Source organism: Notamacropus eugenii, chromosome 2 (genome assembly GCF_028372415.1).
Source record: "Notamacropus eugenii isolate mMacEug1 chromosome 2, mMacEug1.pri_v2, whole genome shotgun sequence".
In the NCBI taxonomy this organism is placed as follows: Eukaryota; Metazoa; Chordata; class Mammalia; order Diprotodontia; family Macropodidae; genus Notamacropus; species Notamacropus eugenii.
The window spans coordinates 158398425-158414243 of NC_092873.1; the positions used below are offsets into that span (position 1 = coordinate 158398425).

General features: G+C 38.6%; 1 protein-coding gene across 2 annotated transcripts in view; it reads left to right on the forward strand.

Annotated features, from left to right (window-relative positions):
• Nucleotides 1–1022: 1022 nt before the first annotated feature.
• The window catches only part of LOC140526490 (hormonally up-regulated neu tumor-associated kinase homolog), a 55671-nt gene continuing 40874 nt past the window's right edge, over nt 1023–15819 (forward strand). For both annotated transcript variants that reach the window (XM_072642733.1, XM_072642732.1), the window contains exons 1-4: nt 1023–1561; nt 3611–3903; nt 6420–6475; nt 10956–11094. In XM_072642733.1, coding sequence (XP_072498834.1) covers nt 1286–1561; nt 3611–3903; nt 6420–6475; nt 10956–11094 — 764 coding nt within the window. In that variant the 5' untranslated portion in view covers nt 1023–1285. The remainder of the gene's footprint in view (nt 1562–3610; nt 3904–6419; nt 6476–10955; nt 11095–15819) is intronic.

Genomic DNA, 15819 nt, shown 5'->3' on the forward strand with positions numbered 1-15819 from the left:
GTGATGCAAAAGAACCAGAAAGAGAGAATCCATAGGTAGAATTGGAACTAAAAATGTTTGCATCTGGGACAAACTATGTGCAGGGTAAAGGAATATAGAGTAGTGCCTTTAGTTCTGGGTGAAGGGTGAGGAGGGTATGCGAATAGGGTAGAGGGGAGGGAAGAATGGGAGAATGCTTCACCACAACCCACAGTTTGATAGCTTCCTATTTTAACTATTATTCTACCTAATTAAGAGGTGCTTTGTTGTCTAGTTTGCTAAAGGACCACAAGTACTAACAGCACACCCTAAATTTGGCACCCTAGGGCAAAGCCCCAAACACCACACCCTAGCAACATTTCTGTCCATAAGTACAGGCACAGTTCAGAGGCAACACAGCTCTGCATGCTGTCACATGACAAATGCTGCAGTATATGCATTGAAATATCTTATGCAACAGCCAGCTCTAAGCAAAAGTTCAATTTAAACTTTTCCAAGTCAAATGTAATAGTTAAGAATATGGCATGTCTCTATGTGATAGGCACACATCTACTGAAGGCATGACAAGGATTTGCACCATATAACATTTTAAAATGTCATTAAGAGAGTTTCTGGTCTATCCAGGTAGAATATCAAGTTACCATTTAGAATTCAAGTGCAGGGCAGTTTCTTGCTTTAAAAAATAAGGGTTTTAAAAATGCAAATTTGGATCAACTTTTCAGTCTAGCCATAAAATAGGTGTTTCCAGAAACGATTCCAAAAACCCTCTCTCTGGACAATAAAAATCAGTAAGCTAGGCTGTGTTTTGGGGGGTATTAATGTAACCTCAGCATGAGAGCTTGTTTAAACCCTTGCCACAAGTTTCTAGCTAATTGCATTTCATTGCTCTGTTTGCTTCTAAAGTCACAGGATGCCTTTAGGGTACAAACAATTTAGCTCCAGGCTCCATTCAGAAAGGCATATTAAGAGACTCAGTTTCAGTTTAGCTGATTGGCTGAGCCTTGGCAAGCCTTAACACTTGGTCTGTGAAGGGGAATGAATGGTTTATTCCAGGTAAAGGCTGGGATTGGGTGTCAAGGGAGTTGGCAGCGTTAGAGCATTAATTGACATCATGTATCAGGTTTGGTTAATAATCTACACATTGATTCTGCCTGAGCTGATCTGTATACCTGTAGTCAATGGGTCAGGAGCAAAGAAACAAGTGAAGAGGGAGGAAGAGTAAGTCCCTGCATCCTCCCCATAGCCTGAAATGTCTGTACAGGCTTAGAAATTAATATTTGTTATTAACCACAGGCTATCCCAGCCAATGTCAGCGAAGATGCCTGCAGCAATTAAAACAACCCTGGATGGTCTAGTAACAGATACTAACAACCTGGATAAGCCATTACCCGAACCGAAAAGGAAGAAAAAGAAGAAAATAAGAGATTTGCAGATGCCTGCATGTTTCAGGAAGATGTCTCATGAAACAGCTAAAACTTTCCCTCACACCAAACAAGTTGGGACCTATCTGGTGGGGAAAATTATCAACAAAGGTTCCTTTGCCAAAGTGATGGAGGGACTGCATCTCCCCACAGGTGAAAAGGTAAATGCACCTTGACAAAATCAGTCAGGCCATGACACTGACATCCCACTGTGAGTAGGGATAGGTGGGAGGGGAGAGGGTGAAGCAGAAATAGAACAGGATTTCAGTTGTTTCTCCATAAGTCTCAGTGAGGGACCAGTGAATGTATATCATCAAGTTTGAGTCTTTTCCCAGGCAAGGTTATATTGTTTAGGATTTTGAGCATGCTAAAATATATGATGAAGACATTTTTCACAGGAGATGACAGCAAAGTCAGGGAATATAGAATAAGGATCAGTATTTAAGTTGTAACTAGGGGTTTCCAATAAAATAGCTGTCAGCTTGTTTTTGCTCAGCAAAGTGAAAGATGGAATCTTCTTGCTGTCAGGCTATTGGAGCAAGGAGAATTATAGGAGCAAGTTATAGAGGAAATAGATGGTTTTCCTAGGATGTCCCATGGCAAATTTTATTGGCTTCTTTCTAAGCTTGAACTGTGATCAGAGCATGGTACAGTGAAAAGAGCATTGTCCCCAGCCCAAAGATCTGGATTCAAATCCCACCTCTGACATTGCTTTCCTACATGAACTTGAACAAGTTACTTAATTTCCCTCTTTCTGGTTTTTGTTCAGTTGTGTCTAACTCTTTCTGACCTCATTTGGGGCTTTCTTGGCACAGATACTGGAATCTGAGGCTGGATTTGAACTCGGGTCTTTCCAAATGCAGACTCAGCACTTTATCCACTAGGGCACCTAGCTGCAATTTATCACCCTCAGTCTCAGTGTAATCATCTGTGAAAGAAAACTTTTGTACTAGATGGCCTGTGGGGTTCCTTCAAGCTCTAGACAATTGTCTTAAAATTTGATCTCTGAGCTCATTCTTTCAATGAACAAATATGGTCCTCAAATATATGATATTTTGTTGTTGTTGCTTAATAGTTTCAGTTTTGTCCCATTCTTTATTGATACCTTGGGGTTTTCTTAGCAAAGATGCTGGAGTGGTTTGCCATTCCCTTTTCCAGCTCATTTTACAGATAAGGAAACTGAGGTAAACCAGGGTAAGTGACTTGCCTAAGATCACATAGCTAGTAAGTATCTGAGGCAAGATTTAAACTCATGGAAGATAAGTCTTACTAACTCTAACAGTGGCACACTATTCACTGTGCCACCTAGCTGCCCCCATGTAAGATATGATAATAATGGCTCACATTTAGATAATATTTTAATATTAATGTTTTATTAATTGTCCAAAATATTAAATTAAAAATTATTTTATTTAGTAACAATTGCTAAGTATCAATTTAGTGATTTTGGTACAATAGTTTGATTTATAATTACTAAATTTAATTTTAAAATCAAAATGATAATTTTTCATTTATTACAAATTTTAAGTTTGTAAAGTGTTTTACATCTAGAGTGTTGGATCTGAGTTCAAATCCTATTTATGACTGTAGGCAAATCACTTAATCTTTCTCTCAATTTCAGTTTCCTCACCTCTAAAATGGAAAGAATAATAGTACCTACCATGCAGCGTTGTTATCAGAATCAAATAAGACAACCTAAACAAAGCACTTTGAAAACCTTAAATATAAATGCTAGCTGTTGTTGTTATTATTACTGCCACCTCATAACAATCCTGTGTAGTAGAAGCTGTTTTTATCTCCACTCTACACAAAATGAAATTGAAGATCAGAGAGGTTTAGTTATTCTCCGAGGGTCAAACATGACTTGAACTGAAGTGTTCTGATTCCAAGTCTATCCATCTCAATTAAAAAAAAAAAAAAGTCCCCAAAAGCAAAGCTAGTGAATAGCCAAAAACAAACTCTATTTGACTTTACTTGGCTGTTAGGGGTTCCTAACTAAAATTTCACATGTGTAGCTAAGAATATGGAGCTGCAGTCACTTACAAATGATAAAAGTCTCTTACAACCCCTGAACCCTGTGACTACTTATTCAGTCCTCCTCACCTCCTGCTTTTGCCTGCATGTCGTCATTCAGGGGTGTTTTGCTTTTGGGTTGAGCAGAACTAGCTGCTGTATTTCATACAGTTTCCTCTCTGTGTTCACTGATGAAGGTCGCTATTAAAGTCATTGACAAGAAGAAAGCCCAGCAGGACTCCTATATTTTAAAAAACATGAAGCGTGAGCCACGCATTCAGCAGATGGTCAAGCATCCTCACATTGTTCAGCTGTATGAAACCCTGGAGACAGAAAACTCTTATTACATGGTCATGGAGCTGTGTTTGGGTGGGGATCTCCTGGACAAGATCTGTGACCAAAAGAAACTGGATGAAAAGGAAGTAAGGAGGTTCACCAGACAGATCATGTCGGCTGTTGGACACCTACACTGCCATGGCATCGTCCATAGGTAAGGTGCTTTTTGTCCTTTCTCTCCAAGCTCTTGAAATTCTTCATGAAAGACACATCAAAGTACAGCTTCTGAGATGGGAAGAAATTAATCACAATTTTTTTGCTAATAACATGTCCATGAGAATGTATCATGATGTATCTGTTAGGGGATGAGAATTCTAAGGTAGATGGGCAGGTAGGTGTCACAGTGGATAGAGTGTAGGCCTGGAATCAGAAAGAACTAAGGTCAAATCCATCCACAGACACTTACTGAGCAAGTCATTTCACCTCTGTTTGCCTCTGTTATGAGGGTCAAATGAGAATAACGAATTCTAACTACAATATACTTGTCCAGGGGGCATCCAGCCTCTGTTTGAAGACTTTCAGTGAGGAGAATCCCACAGCCTGTTTCACTTATGGTCAGCTCTCATAATTAATAATTTTTGTTCCTGGTTGCACCTTCTGGGGCCAAGAAAAAAAATTCTAATCCATCTTCCACATGACAGTTCTTAAAATATATTTCCCAGTTTCTGGCTACTATACATGTGAATAAAAGTTGGCAACCTATGAGATGTATGCCAAAAGTAGCAAGCTGAATGATTTTCAGAAGTACTAAGGCCATTTGCTGCCCTAGTTTTCTTCTTACTTGCCACCAATGAAAACTGGCATCTACCATTCATTAAAGTAGCTCATAGTGCCCATTATCACTCCCAAAGTATCACAAAGATAAGATTTCTTCTTGGCATCTCATTTTTGAAAGGTTGATAATCTTCAACATTATTACTTATACCAGACAAGAGAGGAAAGCATATTAGTCTAATTATTTTCCTCTCTGTTAGCAGCTATAATAAAATGATTTTTGAGTGGGAAGGAATTAAATGTAATTGAAATGTAGTATTTATAAAAATTATCAGGAGATTTTGATTTCCTGGGTTTTTTTCCTCCTTGCTCTCATTATCTATACCTCCCCTACTGAATGAATGAATGATCTGTCCATCCAATAATTTGAAGCTAAAGGAACCTATGACCTTATGATTTTCAAGGTTAGAAGAATGAGCCACCCAAGGTCTGGCAGTCCAGGAGTTGAGTCCCTTACGTGTCTGTGCTGGGTGTTGCAGCCAGCCCAGCATCAAATGCATAAGAATTGAGAAAGAATCTTTGGGATCCAGCCCAGAAGTAGCTGGTCATTCTGAGAATATGGCAGGTAGAAATGTCTTGGAAAGAGCGCTGAACTGAGTCAAATCTATCAAGGACTTACTATATATGGTTAAATTCTAGCTAGTACTTACTGTATGTAGTAACCTTGGGCCACCAGTCAACTGATTAATGAACATTCAAAATGTGTGTAGTATGTGCCAGGTACAGAAATGAAATAGTCACTCTCTGAAGAACTTCCATTCAATTAGGGGAGACAACTTACACCCATATAAGTATAGACACTGTAATTTGAATGGGAGTAAGCATAGGCAACTAGGGAGTCACTAAAGACCTCATGGAAAATTATGTGACCTCTCTGAGCCTCAATTATCTGCAAAGTGAGGGGGTTCAGATGGCTACTGAACACATTTCCAGTTTAAAATCTTATAATCAGTAAGTTAGCTGACATTTATTAAGCACCTACTGTGTACCAGATATTACTCTTAACATAAGGAACGCAAAGAAAGACAAAAGACAGTCCCTACTTTCCAGGAGTTCACAGCCTAATGTAAATAATTATGTGCAAACAAGATATATCCCGGATAGAGTGGAGATAATCAAGAGAGAAAAGATGCTATCATTAAGGGAATCAGGAATAATTTCTTGTAGAAGATGAGATTTTAGCTAGAATGAAATAAGTATTTCTATAGTACCTACTATGTACAAACATTATCTGATCCCCATTATTTCACCCTCACAACAGCCCTGGGAGGTAGGCACTATTATTATCCTCATTTTACAGTTGAGGAAACTGAGGCAGACAGAGGGTTAAGTGACCTGCCCAGGATCAATATTAAATATCTGAGGTTAGATTTGAATTCAAGTCTTTCTGACTCCAAACCCAGTGCTCTATCCATTGGACCACCAGCTGACTCCCCTAGCTGAGAATTGAAAGAAGCCAGGGAAACCACGAGACAGGGATGAGGAGGGAGAGAGTTTTAGGCATGGGGGACACCCAAATCTGAAAGATGGAGTATCTTATTTGAAGTACAACAAGGAGGCCAGTGTCACTAAAATGCAAAGTGGTAGGGATGTTTGTATCACATGTAAGAAAATTGTAAGAGTAGGATGTATCACAATGATCTCACAAGATGTCAGAATTAAATGAAATTATGGGTGGAAAGTACTTAGTTAACCTCAAAGTGCTATATTAATATCCATTTTAATCATTACTCTGGTTTGGTGTAGAAATTTCCATTAACATTTTAAACATAAAATGTGTTGGGCGAGGAGGACCGTAAGGGGAAGGAAAAGCATTCTGCACACCACTATAATATTCTAAAATCACAAATGTTTCTTCTATACAATAAAGCTTACATTATTTCTCATTCTTCTTAGGGACTTGAAAGTTGAAAATTTTCTTTTAGATGAAAACAACAATATCAAGATTGTAGGTAAGCATAATGATATGTGGGTAAATATAATAATATCACACATGATAACATCTCCAGTCTCTGGGCATTTACACTGACTATTCCCCATGCCTAGAATGGCCCCAGATCTCCTTACCTCTGCCCCACAGAGTCTTCTCTTCTTTTAGGAATAAGCACCATATTCTTTGTGAAGCCTTTCCTGTTTCCCCCAAATTGCTAGGGTCCTCCTTCCCAGAGAAACATGTAAGTGTATGTGTACATGTATATTCATTTAGAAGGCTGTAATGCTCATTGAGTGAATAGACCTCTTTAAAAAGGAGTCAGGAAATGGTCCTTTCAATGAGCAAAAGAAAAAAAAATAACCAAATGAAGCTGGGAGAGAAAAGGAAACTTATTGTTGATAATCATTCTAAGCCAGCTGCCAAGGTCCCCACTGCATCCTGATGAATATCTGGTCACTGGATCCAGATGGCTCAGGAGGAGAAAGTGAGGTTGGTGACCTTACACAGCCCTCCCTCACTCAAACTAAGTCCAATGCAAGTCATGTCATCATTTCTCTAACGTCATGGTCCTTTTCAAAAATGAAGGAAGAATACAATAACATGTATATATACATATTTGTGTAGACATGTGTGTGCATATATACATATTGTGTTATAGACACATTGTATGCATGATTTTCTATTTGGTGTATATTTATGGTTTTATATATGCATCATATGTACATATATAATGACACTTGTTATCTATCTCATGTTCATTTAAGCTCTTCATGAATAGGAATTGTTTCATTCTTTGCATTTGTATTTATCCCCAGTGCCTAGAACAGAACCTAGCACATAGCAGGCACTTAATCAATACTTGCTAATCAAATGACTGACTTTGTTAAGCATTATTATAATTTATGATGCACAGAATCACTGGACTAGAAGGAACCATCAGAAACTCTTCTCTAATCTATACTATTTTTTAAGCCAAACTGTGTTGTTTCATTTAATTAATAGTCTATATTAAAAACCCATAATCATACCAGTTCATTATTTTGAATTAAACAGACATATTTAAACATCAACTGTATACGAGGTGTTATAGATCATAAATTGAAAATAATTCTTTTTAATTCAAACTCCCCACCATGAATCTTGACCAACTATATAAAATAAAACCCCAAATTCTGAAAGTACACTTACAAGCTACATCAATATATGAACTGTTTTCTATAAAATCTATGTAGAAAGAGTCCAAAGAGAACAAGCCCCATAAATAAGGAAACTGAGGCTTAAAAATGCCAAGTGATTTGTCCCTGGGCCACACGTCCCTCTACAATGTATTCTATTCAAAACGTATTTATTAGAATATGTTTGAGAATAGTAGGTTCCCTCTTGGAACTCTCTGATACAATGCAAGTAAGGACAAATAAATTCAAAACATTTTGTCCCAAACAAAAACTGTAATATCTCCTGTGGCATAAAAATCAAGCTACAGACAAGGAAGGATTTTTTTTAATCAATATTATTCTTACTCACCACAAAGCTAATTACTTTCGACTTTATCACTTTATATTAACTTAAATTATAACTTTACTTAATTTATAACTTCAGTTACTTGCAACTTTATAACAATGACTGTAGAGCCTAGATGAGGGGGTGGAGTTTGTTAAACAACAATGGTAATCAATGAAGGTTTTCCAAAGGATGAATTTTAAGATGAGTTTTGAAGAAATTCAACAGGCAGTGAGAAAGGTAAGACATTGCAATAAGAGAGTAAAGTGTGAACAAAAACACAGGGAAAGGATAGCCGCTCCAAAAAAGTGCTTTTAAATCCTTAAAGTGCTATGGGAAAGTGGGCTCCAATACTGGGATACACCAACAATTCTGTGACCCTGTCTGTGGAGATATTCCTTCTGACCATTGGAACTCATTCACGTCTCCCTAAATATCAGTCAATAAACATTTACTAAATATGTGCCAGGCATTGTACTAAGTCCTGGGGATACACGGAGGCAAAAGAGAATTCCTGCTCTCAAGGATGCTACAGCTTAGTGGGGGAGCAGGGTAGTTGTTCAGCCTTGTCTGCCTGGGACCTCATTTGGGGTTTTCTTTTGCAAAGATACTGGAGTGGTTTTCCATTTCCTTCTCCAGATCATTCTACAGATGAGGAAACTGAGACAAATAGAGTTAAGTGACTTGCCCAGGGTCACACAACTAGTAAGTGTCTTAAACTGGATTTGAACTCAGGTCTTTCTAATTCCAGATCCTATGATCTAAACATTATACCATCTAGATGCCCAATGGGGGTAGCAAAATGGGGTGACAACAAGTAAACAATGATGTAAAAACTATACATAGGGTATATAGTAATAATTAAAAGAAGGAAAGCTCTAGACTTCACAGAGGTTGGGAAAGGCTTCCTACAGACATAGGTTTCCAAAAAGGGGTGATGCTTCCCCCTGGGGGTGCTGGAATGATGGAGGGGCGGTAGTAGCCTCTGGTGCATTTGGGGGGCTTGAATAAAAATAAGGGAGCAGTGGAAGATGCATAAGGAAGGAAGAGAAGAGAATTTTGAAAAACCACTTGCATGTTTCATCTTTTGTGTAACATTAAAATTATAGTGATTACATTTTCCAAATAAACACATAAAATGCAAGTTATAACAGATCAGTGGTCAAGCTTTGGCAGGCAAGTGCATGGCGCATTGACATGAAGTCCAGCATGCATTGGCAGGAATATGTATGTGTAATGACTTGTTGACAATGCTATATGGTTACATGATGCAATATTTCATCATCAAAATTTCAATACAGGAAAAAACCCACAAATTTACAATAAATTATTAAATTTAAGATGCATCATTTAAAAATTATATATATATTTTAAATGCTGCAAATTAAAAAAAAAAAAGTTAAAGGGTTAGTGAAAGTAGATTTCCCAGGGCAAGGGGGGGTAGAGGGAGCTCTAGGTAATTTTTTTTAAAGGGGCAGTAAGCCAGATAAATTTAGGAACCTTTATTGTAGGAGACAGAATTTTAGCTGGGACTTAAAGGAACCCTAGAAAGGCAGTAATAGAGGGAGAGCATTCCAGGCATGGTAGATAAGCAAGGAAAATGACCACAACTAAGAAGGTGAACTGTTGTTATTATTACATAGAATGACTAACTGTGCTAAAGTATGAGAGTTGCAGTTATGTGTGTGGTGACCAAAGGGTTCTGTCCTGATTCCTAGGAAAAAAATCCAAACCCCGCATCGCACTCCTGCAAAAAATTAAACAACATAACTTCAAAATCTTCCTTCTGTGAGACAGGCTTCCATACCTTTCCAGCCAGCCATCACAGAGGCACTTTCTGGGAGAGAACAAAGGGGAGAGAAGGGAAGAGAGGGATATTGTTTTTATTTCTTTATCACCTTGACATTGCCTCCTAGGGTCACAGGGTTCCTACTACAAGGGATGAGGTCAGGAGCGAAAGACCCTCCGCAATCTGGGTTTCTGAGTCTGTGTGTCATAGACATAGAAATGACTAAAGCTGGCAGGAGTCTCAGATATTATCTAAACTAACCCCTTCACTTTAGAAATTGGGAAAGTGAGTTACAAGAAGATTAATAACGTAGCAAGCTTAAAAATAGGTGGGGAGTGTGTCCCCCCAAGACTGTATCTCAGTACAGCTGAGATGTACCCCCAAGAAACTCTGACTCTAAATCCTGAAAACTTTCTACTGTACTTTGCTGGCTGTTGCCTGATCCCCACCACCCCAATCTAATACTCCTTCCCAAGTTACCAGCCCGTTTTGTAGGTGAAGAAACAGGATGCAGGAGGGGGAGAGACACATACAAGGACATATAGTTCATCATTAGCAGAACTATCCTTCAACCCAGGTCTTTTAGCATGTTCTACTTTATCCTTAGTCACTAGCTCTGGAGTCAGGTGGACTTGATTTCAAATATGACTTCAGACACTTACTAGCTGTGTGAACCTGGGCAAGTCACTTAACCCCATGCCAAAAAAAAAAAAAAAGAGGCAGGACTGGATTGGGAGGGGTGGACTTTTTCAAACAACCCTTTAAAGCAGGGATGAGTTTCAACACACCCAGCTTCCACTAGGCTAAAAAAGATGAAATGATTTGTCCATGTTCACACAGATAGGAAATGCTCTCGTCCCTAGCCTGATTACAAGTCCAGGGTTTTTTGCTCTCTGTCGTACTGTTGCACAACCTAAGGTCAAGAGGAATGAGCGAGCCAGGGGAAATTCCAGGAGAACTTGCTAAAAGAGAACCAAGTCATCTGAGGAAATAATGGTTTTAAAGACAGTTCCTGTGCCTATGTTGTAGACATATCCATATACCTATAAGAACTGCTGCTATGGTCAAGGAAAGAAAGTATTCCACAAGCCAAGTGCCATAAGGTTTACGGTTACTCCTAGACTTTTTCACCCAGACCACTGGTCAAAAGAATTAAGTGGTCTCTGTCAGAGCTGAACTTTTTAGGTCTGGCCGTTTGTAAATCTTTCAGACTTTGGCTTGAGCAATATTATGAAGCTGGAGGGTCTTTCTCAGGAGCTGTTAAACACTCAGTGTGGAAGCCCAGCCTACGCTGCCCCGGAACTGCTGGCTCATAAGAAATATGGTCCAAAGGTGGATGTCTGGTCCATGTAAGTAAATCACCAAATTACCATGTCAGCTCAGGGACATTGAATCATAATCACAGTGGATTTAAGGATATGGGAAACCCGGTTGGTTAAATTTGCAGACCATTGAGCAAGATATTTTTCTCACCTGGAGTTTAACACACACATGTACACACACACACACACACGTACACACACACACACACACACACACACACACACACACTTCTATGACCAAAAGCAAAATTCCACCAAAGTGATTGAGTTGCAAGTCCATAAAAAGTATTTTATTTTCCATTCTGGGCACCACATTTTAGTGGCCATTGATATGGGAGGGAAGAGCCTCTAGTCTGTGCCAGGTGAAGAACATTTGAAACTGGGCATGCTTATCTTGGAGGAGGGAAAGGTAGGTGGTGCACTAGATAGACTGCTAGGTCTAAAGTCAGGTAGACTCATCTTCATGAATTCAAATACAGCCTCAGATGTTTATTAGCTGTGTGACCCTGGGTAAGTCACTTAACCCTCTTTGCTTCAGTTTCCTCATCTGTAAAATGAGCTAGAGAAGGAAATGGCAAATCATCCTTGTATTTTTGCCAAAAACCCCAATTGGGATCGCAGGAGTTGCGCAAGACTGAAACTACAAATCTTGGAGAAAAGAACATGTATAGGAGACATCACAGTTGCCTTCAGTATTTGAAGGGCTGTCATATGAAAGCCAGGTGACACTTACTCTTTTTGGCATCAGAAGGTAAAATCAGGTGGAAAAGAATGGAATCAATCACCAGGCATCTGTTACCCACATAGGCACTGTGCTGAAGTACTGGGGAATCAGAGATGAAAAATAGTTTTGTTTGATGCTTGGCGTATCCAGAGCTTACAATTTTTTAAAATAAATATATACAGAATGCAATGTTACTAAATTACAAAATAAATAAGAGGTAGTTAATTACAAGGCAATAAGTGGAAGGTATTAGTATTATGGAGCAAAAGATAGAAGCTTCAAAGAGGCAAGTTTGGGCTTGATAGCAGGAAAAATTTTCCAAGAATCAGATTGGTCCCAAAGAGTAATGGTTTGACCGGGGGAGTAGAGAATGATGCTATGGGGAATCCTATTGACATATAGATTGGAGTGGGCTGCCACTGAGGTCCTTTGCAACTTTGAAATTTCAAGATTTAGAGATTTTTATTTAGAAAATTAGCCCCCATGATGAAACAGACTACCCACTTCCTAGACAACGTATCAATAGAAATATATTTTTTTGACAAGGCCATTGCAGGAACTGATTTCGCTTGACTATATGTTTTTAACAGAGGATTTTATGTTTCTTCTTTTTTCAATGAGGGAGAGTGGAAATGAATGGGAGAGAGGGAAGGAAGGAAAGTGAGGAGAGGGGGGAGACAAAGGGACAGGAGAAAAGGTGAGGGGAAGGCAGAGAGAAACAGATAGAAGAGAAAGAAGACAGAGACAGAATGGGGAGACAGAGAGGGAGAAGACAGAGGAGGGAGACAGAGCAAGAAAAGAGAGAGTGACAGAGACAAAGAGAGAGAGAAGAGAAAGAGAGAAAGGGAGGGGAGAAAGAGAGATACATAGAGGGAGAAAAGAGGAAGGGAAAGTGGATTTGCATTTTTTTTTATTTTAATTTTTTAAAAAAAAAGAAAGAAAATGAGTCCTGTGTTACATGGAGAACAGAAAAACCCTCAAGTTTAGCCCTGAGGGTTAAAGGAATCAGTGCAAATTCTTTTCAATGTCATTTTCAAATAAAAATAAAGTCAAGGATGTGAAATAAACCAAAAATGTTAAATTACTCCTATATCTCTCAAATGAAAAATTAAAAAGCTTATCTGTTTTCCTATCAATAGAACACCAGGGAAGAAAGAAGTAAAATTCAAATCTATGGGTTTCTCTAGCTGCATGAGCATAAGTGGTAACATATATGGTAACAAAATAAACTAACATTATTTAAATGATCCATTTGGATTATCTGTGATTTTTAATTAGCCAGTGAAAGTGTAGGATTAATGGAACTGGTCTCAGAGTCAGAAGTCCTGGGTTCAAAATTCATGTTTCAGCCACATAGTGGCTGTGTAACCCTGGGAAAGTCACTGAGACAACTCTCTTATGATTTCAACTTGCAGAGAAGGTATCAAGCTCCACTGGTAGAGAATTTTTTCACCGCAGTGTTCCTTAGATTATTGAAATCACAAGTCCAGTCTCTCTTTCTATCCTCATTCTTCATCACTACATACCAGATGGTTGTAGCTCTACTATTAAGTTTAATAAGGGCACTCTACGCATGGAGCCTGAAGTAATATAAGTAGGACCCGCACCAAAGAATTGTTAACAAAGTTAGCTGGCCAAATAAAAAGTCAGATGCTATATGCAAAGCCTGCCAGAGTGGTTCTAAGTAAAGGTCAGAAAATCTATTTAATCAATAACTAATTTGTCATTAGTAGTATATAATGAGGGCACATATAATTTATGTATCAAAATCCATAAAAACAGTTACAGAAATCAATCAATCAATACACATTTATAAAGCACCAGGTGCTGTGCTAAGCACTAGGGATACAAAGAGACAAAAAACAGCCCCCATCCTCAAAGAACTTAGAATCGAATCTGTCAATTATATTTGAATAAAACGTGTTTGCTTACTAAACCTTTCTTTTAAAGAAATAATAACAGAGGTAAACCTCAGCCCCCTGGGATCTGAATTTATCACAAACTTAAATCAGTGAAGCAAAAAGTTTTAAAGTACCAAGGAAAACAGTGTAGTCTAGAGTGATGTTTTAATACTGTTTTAAAGAAAGTGAGAGGAAGCAAGATAGGCTTGGAACTTGTAAAGTTAAGGTAGAGAAAGAAATGGAGAAATGGAAAGAGAGAAAACCTGGCAATGAAAGAACTATGAAGAGAACTGGAGAGCTGAAAAGAGAAAAAAATGGGGGGAAGAAGGGAGAAAGGAGGGAGAAAAAAAGACATAAAAAGAGAATGACAGAAGAGGGAAAAAGGGAGAAAGAGTCTAACTTTTCCCTTTTCCTCTAAGCCAACATTTTTCCTAAGCCATCTTCCACCTCTCACTTTGATATCCTACCCAGATCTCAAATCTTATTTGATTTCAGAATTAGGGACTTTTTCAAAAGATTCAGTTTGAGCCCCCCCACCCACAATTTTCATCGACTCCATTTTGACTACTTCCCGTCACCTCTCCCCCCTTTAATGTTCTGTTTTAATTCAAATTTTGTCATAAAAATCAAGCCACAAGAAGTGAGCTGATTCCCTCAACTGTCTTGTCTCTGATTAAACTATTGCCCTCAATAAAGATGATCATAATTAAAGCATAGCAATTCTCACTGGAAAAACAAGGAGCCTGTTGTCAGTCTGCCATCCCATTCAACACATTCCAATCAAAATCTGCAGTAACACAATTAGAAATCCATGGAGAAAACACCAGCGCTCACTGTGCCTGTCCGTGATTTTTGTGTATCCAATTTTTAGATCCTTGGAAGGACTGAGGCATGATTAACTTTCATCCACTGGCCAAATTAATAAGCCAGATGCTATATTCAAAGGCTGCCAGAGATTTCAGTGGGATGGAAGAGTTCCATTTTGTTACAGCCAATAAATTTTCAAGCTTAACATATCATCAGGCTCCAGCCACAATTAAATAGTAGACTCACACTTGTTCAACTACATATGTTTTGTGTGTCACCTTTTGAACCATAGCACCATATGAGTTTACTGGGATACCTTTTTGTGGCTCAGTCTTTCATTTCCAGAGAACCCGATGTTCCAGTAAGATTCATGAGAAACAGGAAAGAGATTTCCTATTTTAGCTTTCGTAGATATCTTCCATACTACCTTCTGCAGACAGCAACATGAATGACCATAGCAACAGTCCAGTCACTGAAATGGTTATTTGGCTGTAATATCATATGATCTTTGTGATTCCCAAGAAGGCTCATGCAGCCATTACCCAGTGCTCAGGGATTTCCCTCTCAGCCTACTTGCTTTTCCTCTCTATTCAGCCCACAGCATCACCCTAAAAACATGACCTCGGGTTCAGTCCATCTGAGCTTCCCTAGAATATTAACACCCTCTACTCCCCACCTCTAAGGCAGGATTTTGGCACACCTCACTGGAAAACAGCTGAAAAATATTTGAATCTGGGTGCTTAAGTGGCTTACAGGATTAGTAATGGGATCATGAGTCTTTTGGCTTAGAGGTGCCTGATTCAGAGGCAGCCTTGGTTGATAGTGAATTAAATTCTGGTTGATAGCAAGTGTGAAAGCCATTGACTTCCAGCCTGGGCTTGTCTGACCTGCTGTCACTCTTGGTGGTCTCTTGGCTCTTTCCCCTTATCCTGCCACCAAAAGATGATGAACATGTCTCTGAGGAAAATGTGCATGTTAGTCACAAATTCCAAATGGATTTGGTTCTACTTTCTTGTAAGTCTCCTTGTTTTCATGCATTTCTAAATTTTCTGCTTCCAACCATGGTTGGATGAGTGGAAATTCCAAAATGCATGCTGAAAGTATCATTTCTACAGGGATACAAATATGTTTTCATTTTGGCCTTGACGCTTTAAAGCCTGTAAACAAAGTCATCTTCAGATCATGAGCATCCACCCCTACTTTCGACAGGTGATAATTGGTATATTAAGTATTTTGGAATTCAATTTGTTTTTACAGGAGTGACCTTATATCACTCTCTTTCCTAATAGTTCTTTCTGCTTCTCATGAAATGTCCTTTAG